General features: G+C 40.6%; 1 protein-coding gene across 2 annotated transcripts; it reads right to left on the bottom strand.

The window, feature by feature from the left end:
* Positions 1–15,312: 15,312 nt before the first annotated feature.
* LOC147631173 (protein RETICULATA-RELATED 1, chloroplastic-like) lies at positions 15,313–18,692 on the bottom strand. Of its 2 annotated transcripts, none has more exons than XM_086809498.1 (8): positions 17,965–18,692; positions 17,492–17,656; positions 17,324–17,416; positions 17,054–17,169; positions 16,825–16,923; positions 16,273–16,575; positions 16,020–16,184; positions 15,313–15,934 (listed from the first exon to the last, which is right to left on the bottom strand). In XM_086809498.1, the coding sequence occupies exons 1-8, from the start codon at positions 18,370–18,372 to the stop codon at positions 15,682–15,684; spliced, it is 1,602 nt and encodes a 533-aa protein (XP_086665624.1). In that variant the 5' UTR covers positions 18,373–18,692; the 3' UTR covers positions 15,313–15,681. The 2 variants fall into 2 exon arrangements, with proteins under 2 accessions (XP_086665624.1, XP_086665625.1); XM_086809499.1 differs by having other exon boundaries at positions 17,492–17,618; positions 17,965–18,661.
* Positions 18,693–18,987: the final 295 nt, after the last annotated feature.

The raw sequence follows: 18,987 nt of genomic DNA, 5'->3' as shown, positions 1-18,987 counted from the left end.
TCGAGTTGTAATAAAGTGAGTGTTGTAATTACCTTGCAAAAGGCTCGCTATGCTCAACAACATCTCAGATGGCATTCTTGTTCTCATCCAGCTAGTATGGTAAGGTTTTCTCTTGCAGCTTCGACTCCAAGAAGATATCGTCCACCTCGAAACCTGAACAATCTGCAGCTACCTTGCCTCCCTGCCTGTCATACTTTGGATGTACTCTCACTGGGGTGCATGAAGATGGCGATGACCAAAATAGTGACCTACATGCACACACTAGTAAGTAATGCTAGGGAGGAGGGAAATCTTTGAGCTTCACTTTAATAAAAACTAGTCACTCATGCACTCACATCTTCTTGGACATCTTTTGACATGGCATACATGTCTTGTGGGAAGCGCACGAATAAAGTCCTTTGCAATGTGAAGTTCTAAGATCATGCCTCTTGCACAGCAATCCCCAAGTGCTCCGGCACGTAGAGTGCACACCATAGTGCCATCGGCCTGAAGGAACTTTACAGCAGCAGAGCAAACACAAAAGTCGACTCCATAAGTACCTCCCTAAAAACATTCCATCGAGGAACCTCAACCTCGTCCTTGTGTAGAGAGAGATTTGTTGGAAAATTGGCCAACACCAAGCATAGGCCTCGAAGGCTATCTAAGGTTTCCATGCTTCCCCACCTCGTCAGAGATCCCATGAATTGTTGCAATACTGCAAGATTCCTAGAACAACAAAAAATATATGTGGGATTGGAAACACTATAATGATGATGAATGGAGAGAGATTTGTTGGAAAATTGGCCCACACCAAGCGTAGGCCTCCACAAGGTTATCTAAGGTGTCCATGCTTCCCCACCTCGTCAGAGATCCCATGAATCGTTGTTGCAATATTGCAAGATTCCTGGAACAACAAAACATATATGTGGACTACTGGAAACACTATAATGATGATGAATGGAGAGAGTGCATAGGCTGAGTTAGAGATTGTACTTGCGTTTTTGCTTTTCCAAAAGCACGGGACGGAGTTGATCAATGTTGGAGCTCAAAACTAAGTGCAGGGTGTCCACCACACTGGAACGATAGTCTTTATTAAGACAACACCAAGTACATGTTATTACTATTGATCAATAAATGAACTAATGAATGTTCAAACATGTTAAGTTCACTTACTAGAACTTAGAGGGTTGCCTCGTCTTCTTTGGTAAGAGCAAAGGGCAGGGGTCGCCTGCCCTTTTCTCTCACCATACAGGGTCACCTACTGCCCTTTGCTCTTACCATGCGGGGTCACATGCCCATTGGCCTGTGCATGGGACTACTGCTCATTGTCATGCTCATCATCCTTAGACTGGCTATCCTCAGAACCCTCATCAATGTCATCCCCTTCCCACTCTAGTCATTTGTGACTTTTTTGGGCGTTGGTGTCATGAGGTTGTGGATGATGGAGGCTCCTCGTTTGTTGATTTCTTACTCTTTTTCTTCTCAGGGGCTGATTGCTGCTCGGTGCCAGGCTTCTTGCCCTTCTTGGCCACTGCATTCAACCAACATTGGAACTTTAAATTCCCCTAAAACAAGCTTCATAGTTCATACAAATGATCTACCGTATACACAATGAAACATACTCTAAAACTGCTCTGCCTCCTTTGGAGGAAACTCCCCCTCTGGGTAGTCTATCCACCATGGGCATAGTATCCATGTGTCCTTGCCCTGAAGCTCGTCGATCCACTCTTCAGGGTACAATCATGTCGCCTTTATCTCAGATTGCACTCATGCGTCTAAAGGGTGGTTGGGATGTATACCCGATCGCCCACATTACTTCTCCACCACCTAATACAGAAACATGAAAGAAGTCTAAGAAACCAATATAATAAGAATAACAACTTCTCCACCATGTAAGGTGAAAAAATAAAAATAATAGTATTGTGGCATGCTACACATACATTTACAAGAGGCGTCGTGTTGTGTATGCGGTAGGTGTGGTTGCTGGTCAAGATCCAAGGTGTGGTTGCTGGTCAAGATCCAAGGTGGCACACATTTGCCCTTTCCAGCTTACGAACGCCTTCTCAAAGTGAGTCTTCCTGTAAGATTTGAGGGCATTCGTGATACCTACCCCAAAGTCCACTATGGCTCTCTCGTGCATGTTGGCTACTAGTGGATGAGCCCGTCTCCAACTTCACACACAATTGTAACGTGTACTTGGTAAATCGGAACCAGTACACAAAGAACACTCTGATCGCGGATGATGGCGGAATCTGGGCATCCCTCATATAGCAAACTTGCCACCAGGTAATATGTCAAGGAACCTACATTTCCTACATTGTGAACAAGCGTTATGTTTCTACCTACATTTAAAAAAAATTAATGCGTCAAGAGAATTAGAGATCTTACTCTCCATTTGGAATATGAGCTTGAGCAATCTCTGCTAACTTGGAAGTAGTGAATTTGGTAGCTTTTTTACCCCAGCCTTGGTACGAGATCACTTTTTTTAAAAACTCTTTTCCACAGTTGGGGTTGGCAATTTGTGCCAGCTCATGTCTCCTCTTAATAAATAGTGCCTCTGTCTCCTTCCGGGCATCTCTCTAGTTCTTGTCGAACATTTCTACATTCAAAAGGTATTCTCTACTCCCTTTCTCTCAGGCAAGCCACTAATCTTGGCTTGGTACGTGGCATCGAACTCTGACTGTAATGCTTTTATGTTTAAGAAACATATTTCGAAATTAAAACACGGCTATACTATGGTTTGAGAACAAGATGCGCACATACCTTGAAAACTAATTGTGAGAGGAGTGCCATGGGTGGGAAGCTTCAGCCACTTTGATATGTTAGGTCCTCGATGAGTAATAGATTTCTCAGCCCATGCACGACAATAAGGATTATGGATCAACAAGACCCACACGTTGTATCATAAATATATCATGCACTGTTATGTTCGGCACATGAATGGTAGTCTGAAAATTTTACATGCATATAAAATAAGGTAAATGATGACATATACAATGTTTGTTCATTTGATACACAAAAAATAATGTACAATCCACTTACTTATTGATCATGCGCAGGACCAACAAGAACTCTACCTCCTCCTCCTCAAGGAATCGGACCACTCCTACAAATCATCTTGGGAATCTTCTCTCTTTCAACTTGATAACCCATTCCTAGAATTAACAAGAGCTACCGCCACTATCTTACATAAAGGAGTCATGGTAGATACACCAAAGGGTCATACGTTCAAGATATGAAGCAATAGTGTCTAAAGCTACAACTTGGACGGGCGCCCGTAATGGTGTAACGGAGTATTTATGGCAATTCCCACTTCAAGAGCGTGTGGTAGCAAGTTAGGATGAAGTCCTAAGTGATGTATTTCATGGATATATTATGAGAGTAGTCACGGTAATAGCAGGCCTCTTATGAGCCTAGAGTGCTTGGCCGGCCCACCACAGTTTAAGTGAGTGTGAACACTTATGGCCATGTATATAAGTGAATATCTCTCATAATACAACATACTCTCCCATTGTGCAATTGAGTCTTGCTCTTGCTAATCGTCTTGCTAATATCTCTCCCTAATGCATGCTAGTGAGTGTGTGTTGAAGTGAGGTGAGAGAAGGGACGAGTACCCGTAGTGCAAAAAAGCGAGGCAGTGTGACAACACTCACGGGAGGCGCGGTGGAATTGCTTCTCAAGGAGTTTTAGATCTTGGAGAACTCAAGGGTTACGAGCTCGGCCATTGGAAAGATCCTCATGACAGTTGCGGTTTACTAGATAATCTCTTGTTGGATGTGTTTTAAGGGGGGTTAGGGTGAGCCATAACAGCATGCTTCAAGTCATAGAAATGATGCATGTATCTAGCAAATGCTAAGGATGAAAAGGAACAGATGCTTAAGAGCCACCATTATGTGGTGATCCATCTGCAAAATAAATGTAGGAAGCTCATGCAGATGCCATTGAGCCTCAGGATGAGCAAGCCACAACAAAAGCTTAACTGTGGACATCCACAGAGTTGGCCAAATTAGCAAACACAAAATATGTAGAGTTACAAGTCACTTGAGTCACTAGAAAGGTAATGATAATAAAGTTGTTTAATTCTAATGACAAAATGGTTATATGGTTGTGTAGCAATAGCTAACATAGAAGACGAAGCCACCCCATAAGTATCGGAAACCAAATAGACAAGCTCAGAAAGGGCACTTGTGCTCCTTCGTCCCTTTGCAAACCCTGTCTTTGTTCTTTTCTTTCCTAATATTCTCTCTTCTTGAATTTAGCATTGACATTGTTGAGGACCTAAAGGGGATAAAGCCTTAACAAGGTAAAATAGTAGTATAGAGATATTTTTTCCCCACTACTTAATGCCTATATTCCATGTAGATCTATATCTCTACTACCCCTTCATCCTATAGTCCTTAACGTCAAATCTTAATGTAGACTACTCTAAAACTCCACCATATTGGATGATAGGGAGGACTTCTTATTAAAGCTAGCTATTCCAAATAGTCCTTAATTTCAAATCTTGGCATAGAGTACTCTAAAACTCCACCATATCGGATGATAGGGAGGACTTCCTAGAGCTAGCTATTCTAGATAATCTTCTCTCAACACCCACTATACAAGAGATCATAAGGCTAGTACCATACAGGGGTGGTTAGAGGCATACAACACCCATACATATCTACTAGCCTTAGCTTCACGTTGGGCCTCATGTTTCACCATAGCCTCTTTTATTTTATCTTCTTGTTTTTTATGTATGTTCTTCAAAGAATTTTTGGGTCAAAGGTCCATAGTAGCATCTAAGTTTGCTGCCATTGAATAATCCTTTCATTTACACACCATCGAGTGTTTTGATGTGCACATATCCTTGAGGGGTGAGTTTGCACACTACGAATGGTCCTATTTTCTTGTATTTTAGCTCGCACTTTTGGTTATTAGTGTTGTACATGATGACATTATCCCTAACATCTATTTCCTTGTATTTGAGGTTCTTATCCTTATGAAGTATATTTTTAATGATCATTCCATAGAATGCACATAGTTTGGCGTCTCTTAAGCATTGCGTTTTATGCTTAATAATCAATCAGTCAGGAATGTTTCTAGTCTATATTTCCTTGGCGACAATCCTTAAGCTTGTTGGTACTAAGAATTCCATTGCCATGATGGCATTTGTATGGCATGTTAGGTTGAAAGGTGTGTTGTGGGATGGCCACCTTGTAGGTGGTTCTGTATGCCCATAGAGTAGTTGGTAACTTTTGTTCCCAAACATTATAGCATAGATAATATTGTAGATAATCTTGTTGGATTTTTCAACCTAGCCATTAGCATGGCTTCAACTATCTTGGTCACGATAGGTAATCTTGTTGGTGCTTTCATCTTGGACATTATCTTGGGGATATTAGTGTAAGGATTTATGGTGTATAATCATAAATTCGCTTAGCACAAGAACTTGATCATGTTATTGATGAAGTGAGTCCCCTTGTTGCTTTTACTAGTTCAAGTGGACACACAAAGCTAGTAATTATATTCTCATAAAGGAATTTGGTTATATTCTCATAAAGGAATTTGGTTATTACTCTAGGATTAAACTTTGTAGTAAAAAATAGGCCTTATTCCATTTGGTACAGTAGTATATAGTAGTAGCAATGATAAAACACTCTTGAGTTCCTCGAGCAGCTAGACTAAGTCAATACCCCATTTCTCAAATGGTTATAGAAAACTAAAGAGTGTAGATGCATTCTATCATGGTTGTGAACCTCAACAAAATGATGCTTAATTCACTTGTGCTAAGGCTTTTTCGAGGGCATCATAGGCTCTTTGACACTCATATGTCCATTTAAAGGTGATAAGTAACTTATACAAGGGTCACGCTATGTCGGCGTATAAGATTATGAATCTTCTGTAGTTAAACCAACATGTCCCACGAATAATTGGACACCCTTGAAGTTTGTGGGTGTGGTGGGAGCTCAAGAATAAGTCTCACTTTGCTACCACCACTGAAATTACATGTTTAGAACCTCATGTATCATCCCCATTTAAGTGGGTTAAGGGAAATTCAGTACAATTTGCATTTCTCAAGTACCTTCCTCAGGCACCAAAGATGTGCTTTTCAATTGGAGTTGACACAAAGGTCATCCATGAAACTTCAAGGAACTCCCTAAAGTATTCCTCGTATGGTATATGCACATGAGCCTTTGAAAAGTGTACGGGGCATTTGATAGGCTAGATAACATAACTTTGTACACATAAGTTTCCCATTCCATGGTAAATGCTATCTTATATTAATCCTTTAGGTCTATCTACACTTGGCTATAGCCCAAAAACCCATCAAGGAAGCTATAGGCCTAGCTACTACTGTGCTACACATTCTAGCACATGTTCAATGAATGTGAATAGGTAATGATCATTTACCATTTCATTAACCTTTTGGAGGTTAACACAAACCCCAATTTTTTTAAATTCTTAGGCACTATGACTGTTAGGGATAGCCATTCCGTATGCTCTATCTCACAAATGAATTTGGTTTTGATGAGTTTGTCAATTTCATCCTTGACTATGTTGGAGTATTTTGAGTTCATCTAATAGGCCTTGTGCCTTTATGGCTTTTCTCCTTCAATAATAGAAATAATATTCTTGACCACCTTCAGAGGTACACCTTACATGCCAGTGTATTTCCAAGGCAAAGCAGCCTTGAAACTTCATGAGTAGGTCGACTAGGTCTTTTCCATTGTAAATCAGTTTCAAATATTTATTAAGTCCCACTAGGTTAACCTCCTTAACTTCAATCGATCCCTCAAAGGATGCTCTAGGCTTTCCATTAAGAGTCTTTTCACCTTTTTAGAATGTACGGAGCCACGATCACGGTCACCCACCTGATACATTTTGAATATTGGATATCACAAGAGATCACACAGGAAGCTATGGAGAATGAAATATCATCATCCGATCATGGTGAAGGTGTAGAAGAGAGAGAGAGAGAGAGAGAGAGAGAGAGAGAGAGAGGACAACTTGAATGGTACTCATTATGTGAGAATAAAGGACCCAAGATAGGCACCAAGGCCTTATCTTTTGACCCTAAATAAGAGGGTGTTCACACTACTAAGGACCCTTGAGTAGAATCTAGAGTAACTCTGAAACACCCAACAAGCCTCCGTTCAAAGTGATGCTGGAGTTGAATGCATAACCTTCAATAGTCCTATACTCTAACATAAGTAAAGACACAACAAGGACCCCAAACTTAGATCAGAGGATAATAAACATGGATTTGAGGTTAAAAGCATGGCTTCGAGGTTCACAAAGTCTTGCCTGCTGGGGGGGACAAAGACAACCTACATTAGTATACCAAAACAATCCTCCCTTCCCCCTTAATAGGGGCAAAAAGGGAATGATGGAGAGGAGCCTTTATAGAAAGAAGGTGTTACAAAATCGAAATGGATCCAAAACATATAACTTAGATTTTGGGGAACAACCCGAGCAAAGAACCCTAAACTCAAACATAAAAAACTAAAGATTGAGAAAAATCTCCCCTCGATGCCAATGAAGATCCTTTTTCGGCATTGTTTCCAAGTTATCAATGCTTGGGCCATCGTTTTAGGCACATGGGATAAGGCAGAGTACCTAAAAATAAATGTGCTCAATGAATATGCTAATGTCAATGCCGAACACGTATGCCTTAAGATAGGCATACGTGCTAAGAGATCCTAGAACTCTATGGAAGAAGCATAGGATGTAGACCATGTGGTGTGGTCCCAATAACAAAGGATGAATAGATTTCTTGGCTTTTATGAATGCCATGGTTGAGTAGTAAACTTTTTATCACATCAAACATACTCATGGTGGCAAAGTCAAACATAGTATCTAATGTATAGAATATATCCTCTTCTATGACCAAAATACCACATAGTTGAGAGATTTTAGCAATATTGTATAAAGAACCTCTTTGTGCTAATTGTGCGTCCCACTTAAAGAAAGGAAAACATTGGAAAAACTTTTAATCCATTGAACTGCTTACCACACAGTTATTTGAGAGTTAACGCACAATTGATGATGATGATCTTGTAACCATGTCGGCAAGTTGCCCATGATAAGTTAAGGTAACATTTTTGGTGCCACTACTATGTTGCTGGGGAACCACTATTGTGCTGATGTGTTGGTGCTACTGCTAGGATCAAACAGAGTTGATAGGCATCATCCTGAATGTTGATGTGCCATTGGGCTTGCACAAAACGTGGCTAGTATAGATAATGTTGATGTTGCTGACATAGGAGGCGAACACTGCTCATCAGCACATGAAGTGGAGTAGATGACTATATGATGGTAAAGACGCTACAGTGTTACCTTACAAGGAGATATATGAGTGGCAGATGCTACATCAAAGGTGGCTGTGAGATGGCAGCAATGAAAACACAGCATCATGATGGCACATCACATAAACATGTAGATTAGCATGATGAGGAAAAAACATTGGGCTGAATGAATGAATGTTGGGCTCTCATGAGGGTAAAAAACACAAAAACCCTAAAAACATAAAAACCCTAAAAGTGTAAAAACCCTAAAAACACAAAGACGCCAGCATGAGGAGTAGAAAGATTCATGGCTCACCTGAGCTCTGATACCATATTGGATATTTCACGAGATCACACATGGAGCTACGGAGGATGAAATATTATCATCATTGTGGAGTGTGTAGAAGAGAGAGAGAGAGAGAGAGAGAGAGAGAGAGAGAGAGAGAGAGAGAGAGAGAGAGAGAGAGAGAGAGAGAGAGAGAGAGAGAGAGAGAAGTAGTATGGCTAAAATACGAGAGAGAGATTGCACAACTTGAATGGTACTCATTATGTGAGAATGAACATGCTTTTACACGCACCAAGGCCTTATATTTTCACCCTAGATAAGAGGGTGTTTACACCTAGTGTGTTCACACCACTAAGGAAACTTGACTAGACTCTAAACTAACTCCAAAATACCCAGCATTGAAGTGCTCAAGAACTTGCCTAAGATTTGTCACACATACACTCTCTTATAGAATGCGCTTAGCTTCTTTTTCAGCCTTTTTTGATAAGGATTTGTTTCTTGCTCTCTTCTTGTAGAGCAAGAGATTTTTTTTAAAGATTCTCCCATACTTGAGCCCATATCTAAGGGTTCATCTCTCTTTGTGGCCATTAACTTGATCGGAACCTTAGAAATATTGAGCTCTTTTTGCCATTCGTGGGTGGTAAAATTCCACAAAAGAGTCTATGAACTTGACGTATCAAATCCAATGGTCTTTGTTCCCTCCCTAGAAGAGATAGAAATCTTCTCTTTTTGAGCATTTTAGCCCCAACCACTACCACCTCTTGGTTGCAAAAATCGACTTCAAATTTGGGGGCACACTGCAGTGCTCATAACATATAGACTGAAGTAATTTCCTTACCATCTGTTGTGGCATATCTCATGCATGTTCTAGTTGGGAGGATACCCATGGTTGTAAAGATTTGTATCCAATTCTTGGATTCCTCTCCTAAATCTAGAAACAAAGCAAATCCTGAACTCTCACACTCCTCATCCAACATTTTGTGACATGTGAGACACATGTTTAGTTTTGTGGTATTATTCATGGTGTCTTTTTGACAAAAGGTCCACCACTCATGGGATGAGTCTTCCATGTTCTCAAGTTTACCTTGAGGGTTTCATTCCTTTGCTTTATGTAGATATGTCTATGTCCTAGTCCCAGTCATGAAAAATTCTAGCCTCGTAAAAGGTCTACCTAGGATGCAATCATGAGAGTTACATTTGTTGAGAAAAATTCATTACCACAAAATGATGAGTGGAAAAAACTTAGGCCTAAAGGTCTTAATTTTGAGATTGTGTAAAAGCTACGTGGGTTTTACTACAGCCCCACCAGTAAGCTTAACTATTAGGCTAGTAAGGTTGCCCCCACTTCGCCTAGCATTGTTTGGTAATAATGCTGACTCCAACCCCTCCATCTAAGATGGCTGTGACTTGACTATCCTTATATTTTTTGAAGGATGGAATTCATGTCATCATTCTCAAAGTAGTGGCCTAATTTATATTCATTGGTATGTTTAGAAAAGCTTGGTGAATTTCCTCTTCCCTAGCAGGTTTATCATCATCAGACTCATTTGAGGAGTCTTGAAGTGGTTGTTCTTCCATGGCCACTCTTATTCTTTTGTCCATACCAATCCTTTTGGCCCTTCCATAGACTTGGGCTTCCTTGCAGAGCAAGGAGCTAATAGAAATCTAGACTTGGGAGGAGGGAAAGGTGGTGAGTCCTATTATGTCTCATGGGATATGTTCCTTATCATGTATATAGCTATCCGGGGTGGTAATGGTATATGGAATGTGTAGTACAGGTCCTTTTGAGTGAGTTTTGAGTGTGGAACTCTTCTATCATCTCCTAGCATTTTGGAGGCAATGGCTTTAAAGCTTTTGTCCACTTTCCTAATCCCTATTTTGTGTCTATCTCTCATCTCACAGCCCTCTATACAAAAGATCTTGTTCTTTGTGATTATTTCCCCACGTGATAAAGAGCTTAGTCTTTGTGATAAGTTCCCCATGTGATAAAGTCATATTCCCAATACTCTAAGTTATCAAATATGTCATCTCTAGGGTGATTTAGCATTGCCTTGCACCTATGGCACACTTTCCCCTTGTAGTTTGAGTGACTAGGCTCAAGATCTGTGCATGGAGGATCTTGTAACATAGGCGTAGATGTAGGGGTGTCTGGTGTTACCTTTGAGTGTGCTCCAATGAATCATCATCCATGATGATATAGTCATCATCCATGATGATATAGTCATCATCTTCATGATACCTTTGGAGATGTTTTGCATCTTTTTCTTTCCCCCTTTGGAGATGTTTTGCATCTTTTCCTTTCCCCTTTGGAAGACAGGTTTGTGGTGGAAATTTTAGTGCCAACAATATGTGTTGTGACTTTGACATGTCTTATATGCTCTTGGCCACTCATGCATTTGCTTAATAAGCTCCACTAATCTTCTTCTTCTTCACTTACTTGTCGGTAATTGACATGTTCTTCCATGAAGTGACCATTGGAACCCATACTATTTTCTAGACAAAGTAAGTGACCAATAACAATGGAGTAAAGCTTTAGGATCCCCAATGGTATGGCTAGATAAATTAAGTGGCTAGTAAACAATGGAGTAAAGCTTTAGGATCCCCAATGGTGTGTACTCCTATGAATGAGAGGAATGCAAATAATTATGTATTGATTGTGATTCTTATTTTTAATACTATTATCATGCTATCATCATCTAGGCTAGGCCTTGCTTCAATGTTTGTTTTGAGCACATCACGAAACTCTTCAATGCATCTAGCACTATAAGCTCAAGTACTTCCTCATTCTTTATAAATGTTTTTTACTTCATGAGGAGTAAGAACCAAGCTTGAAAATTGAGGACAATACGATGGAGCCCCATGTATGCCACCAAATCTTGGGGATTCTTTAGGAGCACCTCATCATGTAACACCCCCTTGGCTAATGTAGGATGGGCATACCAAGCTAGAACATTAGCCACCATTGGCATCGAAGTGAGGTGACTGTGTTGCTAATATTCACATGTTGATGAATGAGTGATAATTTGAGTATAACCAAGAGAGTGTCCTCGGTAAGGCAACGGACTCTAGTAATGGTGTTGTACTATCCTTGACAACCACTTGAATGTATATCTATCCAAGCTCCCTTTGTTGTTGCCCTCGTCTTTACTGGGCTACTGGTTCACATTTGTGTTATGGTTCTTTCCTTCATCTACCACTTGTAGAGTTTATTTTAGTGCTTCTTTCTTTGATTGAGCTTTGACTGCACTAAATCCAAGTCAAACTTTCTACGGTGAGATTATTTATTGTTAGCTACATATTGTTGATTTTAGTCTCTCCTTGTTGTTTTGCTAGGTTGTTGGTTCACATTCATGTTTTGGTTCTTTCCTTTATCTATCACCACTACTAGTGCTTCTTTCTCTGATTTGATCTTTAATAGTGCTACATCTAAGTAAAACATCTCTGTGGTGAGATTGTTTATTGTTAGCTATATATTGTTGATTTTAGTTTCTCCTTCTTTTGTGTGTTATAAGCGTGATGCTAAAGTCTCTAGTTTGAGCCTTGAGGGGTGATCATTTTCTTCTTTCTATCACCTTGCAATATTTAATGCATGCTTCACCTAAACAAATTCCTCCTTGGATTTGTCAGGTCTTGTGCTTGTTCCTCTATCTACTACTCATTCCATTCTTGGACCTCTTTGTGTTGAACCTAAGTGTTCTAGGTTGATCTTCAAGTTGATCACACCATCCTTGTAATTTCTCTCCTTTTACTACTTGAGTTTTTAATACCTTTGGTTCTATCTTCATGGATTTAATCTCTTGTTTGCAATTGAGAGTTTTGGTACATGACTCCATTACACTGTATCTGCATAAGCTCTAGCTTGTCCATAAAACTCTAAGACATCTGTCTATAACTTTCAGACAAGCTATGGCCCATCAATGCGTATGATAAAGCTAGGCTTTACTCTACTGACATCGTATCTTTGGGTTTCTAGGAAGAAGATGATGCCTCGATGAGGTTCTTTGGGAGAGGCATATTTTATAGGCCATGGATACATCCACTTTTTGGAATTGCAAAGGTGGCATTTGTAGGACCCATCTAATTTATCCTCTTTGTAAATAATTCCAAACAAACCATTTGTCGAGTTGTTGTCCATACGTGACTGCCTGGTGAATTTGACAAGAGGATACAAAAAATGAGCAAAAAATAAACTTGAACAAAAACTATCAAACAATCTAAAAGCTGCTAAAAATTAGCAATAGAATCAAAAATTCCAAGGAAGTAGAATGGGGAGATTTAGGAAAGTAGAGTCGTTTGATCCAAAAAGTTGAATTAGGTGATCCGAAAAGTGGAATCATTCAATCCTAAAAACTAGAATCAAGACTATCCATGAAGTGCAATCTTTGAAGTAGGATCACTCCAAGGTAGAGTCATGAGAGTAAGATCACACACCAAGGTAGAATCGCCGGAGTAGGATCACTCAAAATGGAATTGCTGTGAAAAGCTGAATTGGCAAAAAGCATAATCATAAAAAATAGTGGAATTGGCAAAAAGTAGAATCGTTAAGAAAGTGGAATCACCAAAGAAGAATCTTTGAAGTAGGATTGTTGGAGAACCAGGAACTAGGAACTGAAGCGATTCCAGAAAGTGGAATTGTCAGATCAAAGAGTGGACTCATCGATCAAAGAGTGGAATTGGTGGATCCAAGAGATCAACGATTCAAGAGGTTAATCAACCGATTGCAAACCCTACAAAACCTATAAACAATCCCAGATGAAAACAATCCAAGAATCGAGAAATTCTATGTGCCATGTCTTTGGTCCACGTTTGATATCGAGAGTGTTATTTAGGAAACGCGGGAAGGGCACGTTCTCTTATGTTTATAAAATTTTGGGGAGGACTGTGCCAACTCCCCGCCATAGTTTATGTATGATTTTTTTTTCACTCGCACAAAAACAAGCACAAAATTTATATGACTTGAAGAACGACATGTAACTCAAATTCAGATGTGCTAACCAATTTGTAATTACCTTTTTGTGAGGTACTTCAAGATCTCCATTGATCATAAGCATAGGCATGTGGTTCATCGATAGCGGAAGTGCATCTAGCACCCTTTCTAAGTATGTTTATAGATTCATGTTCGTTCGATCACTTCAAGATATTTATAAGTAAAATTGCACAGTTGTATGTTTGTTAATTTTGAACTTTGCCTTCGAGATATGTCAATCACCCCGAACCAAAGTCGGGCCCATCACACTACCTAATAACAAACCAAATATGACTGGCAAGCTTGATTGGAGATCAACCAATAACATATATCAATGGATTATATAGGGAGATAAGGCTATCCATGCATTCTAGTTGTAGCTTTTCAAGATTGTTGTAGCTTCCTCTCCCCCCATGTAGTTCCTCTTAGTGCTATAGTTCCCTCCTCTTTTGCGTCCCCTCGTCTTCTCCCACCTAATACTCTCCTTTTAGGTGTTCAACACCCTTTCCTCATCTCCCCTCAACATCTCCTCCAATTGTGCCAATTTCGAAATAGTTGGAAAATGGCCGGATAAATTACAATTTATTTGTTCATGAAGTACTTAACCAAGGATAAATTTATTTGTTCATGAAGTATTTGTTCAAAATCTTGTTAAATTGACAAGAGAAGGCAACATACCTCCTTAAAACTTTCAAGATTTAGTTATAATTTGATTCAAATGGTGAAGAAAAAGCTTGTTCAAAATTACAATTTCCTCTTCAATCCATGGTGAGAAGGATTGTTACAAGGCTCAATAAAAACAATTTCCGAACACAAATGTCTTTACAACCAACAAGCTTGCAGTGATAATTGGAAGCAGGTGGTTGAGTATGAGCTACTAACCCTACCTGAGAAAATTCTCAGACCTAGTTAAAAACCTAGTAAGGGAGCCTCGAAGCCTACCAAAGTCTATGAGAGAACCATAAACAATGTTTTATCTTTAATGACTTTGTGTACAATTAGAGGTTGCATGCAACATGATTATATTATGTCCGCAACGATAATACAATTTCATTATGTCTAGAATGATGTATGTGGCTACATATTTCTTCTAATCATGTCTCATTCCAACGTGTAACAAGCTCCTTCCATCCATCCCTTTGACATTCTAGCAAGCAACTATCCATGGGATTGCTACTTAGATCAATGGGTTCTTTGAAGTTAAAGGACAAAGTCGTCCAAGAGTATGTACTTCACGTGGAGGATTCGCATAACATATTTTGGTTAAATGGGTGAGAAATCCTTTGATTCATCATACTAGCAATGGAAGCATATATTCTCGAGAGCCATGTTTATCATGATCCTCCACATGTTAAACCAAAATGCACGCTATATTGGATCAAAAGACTTAAGGGGTCAAGGACACCTATGAGTTTACACAAGTGATTCGTGAAGTCACCTTTGATTGTGTAATGAGAACGACTTGGTAGTTTTTGAATCTCCTGGCACACAGCCCTAGCCTATTGTTTTTTCAACTTTTACAATCTGCACAACACCCAACACCTCTCATACCCATGTCTGTATAGTCTTGCATTTTCTGCACAGACATGCATTGAAAGTCCACATGAATATTTCATTGTGGTGCAAAATTACCATTTAACTCAACGAGAACAACACCCATACTAGTTAACCTTCATTTAGACTCAGAACTATGGTTCATATTTCTACAAAATGATAATAAACTAGATCCCACTTCACACATCCTATAAAAAAAAACTCTGTTTCACAAAATTAATTAAATAAGCTTGGGAAATCCAGAAAGGTATGGGAAAGGATCAGTTAAAGCAGATTTGCCCTTTGATTGATTTGAATAAAAACAAAATTTCACGCCAAGAGAGACTTGCAAAAATTCAAGCTCTAGTTAGAGCTACAAACACAAGTAGACTTGTTTCCTTCCTAATACCTCACAGACCTTCAATCCAATGGAGGTGGTGAATTGCATGTACGTCATGTGGAAGAAATGATTCTTTGAAATGGGACAAAGGAAACCCTTCAAGGTTACCCTGCTTCAGATGCCCACACAAGTGGTACTTCCACAAACAAGTCAAATTCCTTTACTTTAGGCCTCAAATCTTGCCTGCAAAGTCAGGCATGCAAACAATTACAAGAATACAGACAGGCCTAAGTGGCCTATAAACAAAGTATCAACTGGCCACCAGGACTCTCCTCTTCACTTTCCTCCTTGTGAGTGTTCTAGGCTTGGAAGAGTCTTTGTCACTATCAAAAAGGCCAAACGGAAGCTTCTTGTCAACCTTAAACCAGCCATCCAAAGGATTTGTAGACGTCAGTGATGGTCTCCGATATGCTGGTTGGGAGCTTTCAGCATTTTGTTCAGGGGCGAGATCAAGCCCAAGCCAAGCAACACGAGTGGCATCCCCAATGTATATGTTCAGAGCCCTGCAAAACACTTTGTGTTAAATGATATATTCACTCACTAGAGAGGGAATTTCAAAACTATGTTCGGCTGCACAAATCTGTATACCTTAAGGCAGTGCAGCAAAACACAACAACACCAACATGATTGAACTGTTGCTGCATCATTCTCTCTGCTCCATACAACAGCTGATACCTAATGTTTCCCGATAGTCCTAAGAAGGCTCCGTAACTTAAAGCACTGGTTTTTACCGCTGGGACAGGCACAGATAAACTGGCAATACCAACCACCACAGTCACAGATGACGTAAATAACAGAAAAGTGGCTAGTTTATTTGAAGCAACAAACAGCAGATTCTTACTTTTCTTTCCCTGAAGCTAATAGCTTGATTGAACTTCCACTTGCAGCTCCAGTTAGCAATCCAACCAAGCAGAGCTCCCCTGCCTTGTAAAAAAAGCTTTGTACCCTTTTGAGCATGTCAAACTCTCTGAAGGCATAATTCCTTTCAAATACATTATTTGGAAGCTTTTGTATCGTGTTCTGCAAGTTAAACTTAAAAGTGGAGCCGTACGACCGGCAGGGTGCAAGAAACCAAACTATGGCAGCATTGCACAGTGACAACGACAAGATATTGGCAGCCGCCAAACCCCACTCATCTTTCAATCTGCAAGAGCCAAAATTGCAATACAAGCGAGGTGATACAAAAACACATTAAAACTGACTCTATAGGGATGATCGACTAAGGCTGGTTACCCAAATCTGCCCACCCATGGGAGAGTAGGGGAGTTGAATGGGTAAGACTGCCCATCCATCACACATAGGTCACCTAGATGGGCCTTGCTAATGGTGGGCAATTTTATTGTGTAACCAGCCCTGAAGAATGAAGTGAAAGAAACCCCAAAATCGAACTCACCTTTCCCTCCGATGCTTGAACTCCCACCACATACCATAGGCAACTGTGACCGCCTGTTCCAAACACAACTTGTACAGGAAACCAGGATCTGCAATCATGCTGCAACTTGAACAGAAAGAATTAAAGAGCGTTTGTGAAATCAATTTTGTATACTTTGTGCAGCTACAAACAGAGCTCCCATAGGAAAAAGGTGCCGCACTACTTGAACAGAGAAAAAACAGTGCCTCACCGTCCAACAAATGCTCTGGATGCTGAAGGAGGGACAGTTCTTGATATGAGCCTGGCCAATGTAGGTCTTCCAAAATGAGATATGTACCTGACCATCTGTGCAGTGCTTATAAAGCCCTACAAAAAGAGTAGCATTGCGGTTACTAACAAAGCATTCAAGCCTTTCATTATGTCAAAACCAGAAACTGAACACGATCTACCCTAAGGGTCCCCCCTCACACACCCCACCTCTCCCAAGAATAAAACAAATTTGAAATCCACAAACTCATACCAGCTCCACAGCCTGCCTTAAACCAGCTGGTAAATCAGAAACTGTCCTATACCACTCCTGCAGAATCGCCTCCACAATTTTTCTGTCAAACACCTACAAGATGAGATAACAATCAGCCTTTGCCCACATCCTGCACTCAATGATATATAGCATCGCCTATCTCCTCACCTCTGGGAGGGCAATTCTCCTTCCAAAAAACCCTCCATCATCTCCTTCATCATCATCATCTGCATCTCCAAAATAATCGTCATCGTCACCTCCATCGTCTCCTCCGTCTCCGCCACCATTATTGATTCTATTGCCAATGTCTCCACCACCACCACCATCTTCAGTCTAGGGCCATAACACCAAACACATAATGTACAGGCATCATATAATCAATCATACAACATAACGGATGATCTTCAGTCTAGGGCATGCCATCAAAATTTCACATGCATAATCTTTCGATGCTGGCCATGCCAGCATACATACAGAATTGATCTTCATCTATCATACATGGATACTACATAGGATTGATTTTCACACGGACCATGCCATCATAGTAGGGCCATGCCATCAGACAAACTCACATACCAATTACCCTGATGCTTCGATCATATGCACAAGGGTGCGAGAAATTAAGGAGTTGAAAGTAATACCTGGGGTGAGACTCGTGTGGTGCTCTGAGACAAATCCAGTTTAGATTTTTCGAGGGTAGCTCCACCACCAAAAGCACCATATCCACGCTTCATGACAGGGACCATGGCATGGACAGAGACAGAGAACTCTCCATGGCTCTGTTCATTGGCATTCAAAGAATCACTGTCCGTCACGCCACTCAGGTTCATGGCTTCTAATCTGAAGGTGGGTAGCTGTACGGCAATAGCTTGATGGTTAATATCAAGGCAAGGGGACAGGCGCTTGCAGCTCGAAAGCCCTGCAAATCTGTGATTACTGGAGCGAGGGTTATGGCGAGCTTGATGCGTATGCTTGCAATGGTGTTCTGCAGAAGTGTGTGGTGCAACAAGGCACTGTGTGGGCAGGGAGGTAGTTCGCACAGAAGCCATCGTTCACACAGGAAATGGAAACCTAAAAGTTCTGAAGCCTCCTCAGTCCCTTCTAGTCAGAACTTAATTGAACCTTTTGATCAAAACTGATTCAGGGATGGAGATTGCGAGGAATTCAACCTGTCCACCTTTGCGCGAAGGTTTCTTTATGGTGCGCCCACTGACAATGGAGACGAGCAACAGAACAATTTTGGCAGGAAATTGGAGACCCAATGGAGGGTAGGAAGAGGAAAGGGTGGAGGACTCCGCGAGTCCGCGAGAGGAAAGGTATCTCTCGCCCGCAACGGAAGAGAGAAGTGGTAAGAGGAATGCCAATTTACATTCATACCCATCTTCCTATCCACACAAAATTACTACCCCACCTTTGGCTTCAAAATTTTCACTTGGCCCGAGAGAGAGAGCGAGAGAGAGAGAGAGAGAGGGGGGGGGGTCTTGCCCACTAGGCCTGCTTGAGGGTGGGGTTAGAACCTGGGCCCTCGGTTTGAAAGGCCATGGGCCATGCCAATTAAGCCCAACACATGCACCCATTTTTTTATGGGAGGGTGGAGTATTTCCATCAGCTCACAAAGCACCTCCGTCGTGCAACTCAATGGTATTGAACCCGGGTCCTCTCAA

This window comes from Cibotium barometz, chromosome 15 (assembly GCF_041138505.1).
Source record: "Cibotium barometz isolate CiBa-2024 chromosome 15, ASM4113850v1, whole genome shotgun sequence".
Classification (NCBI taxonomy): domain Eukaryota; kingdom Viridiplantae; phylum Streptophyta; class Polypodiopsida; order Cyatheales; family Cibotiaceae; genus Cibotium; species Cibotium barometz.
Note: the sequence above shows the minus strand (reverse complement) of the source record. Positions and strands in the feature narration are given on the sequence as shown.

Coding starts and splice junctions, on each gene's coding strand:
- LOC147631173 (XM_086809498.1), bottom strand. CDS start 18,372: ATGGCTTCTGTGCGAACTACCTCCCTGCCCACACAGTGCCTTGTTGCA. Junction 17,417..17,491: donor GGAGAATTGCCCTCCCAGAG/GTGAGGAGATAG, acceptor CTCATCTTGTAG/GTGTTTGACAGAAAAATTGT. Junction 16,185..16,272: donor TTAGCTTCAGGGAAAGAAAA/GTAAGAATCTGC, acceptor TGGTATTGCCAG/TTTATCTGTGCCTGTCCCAG.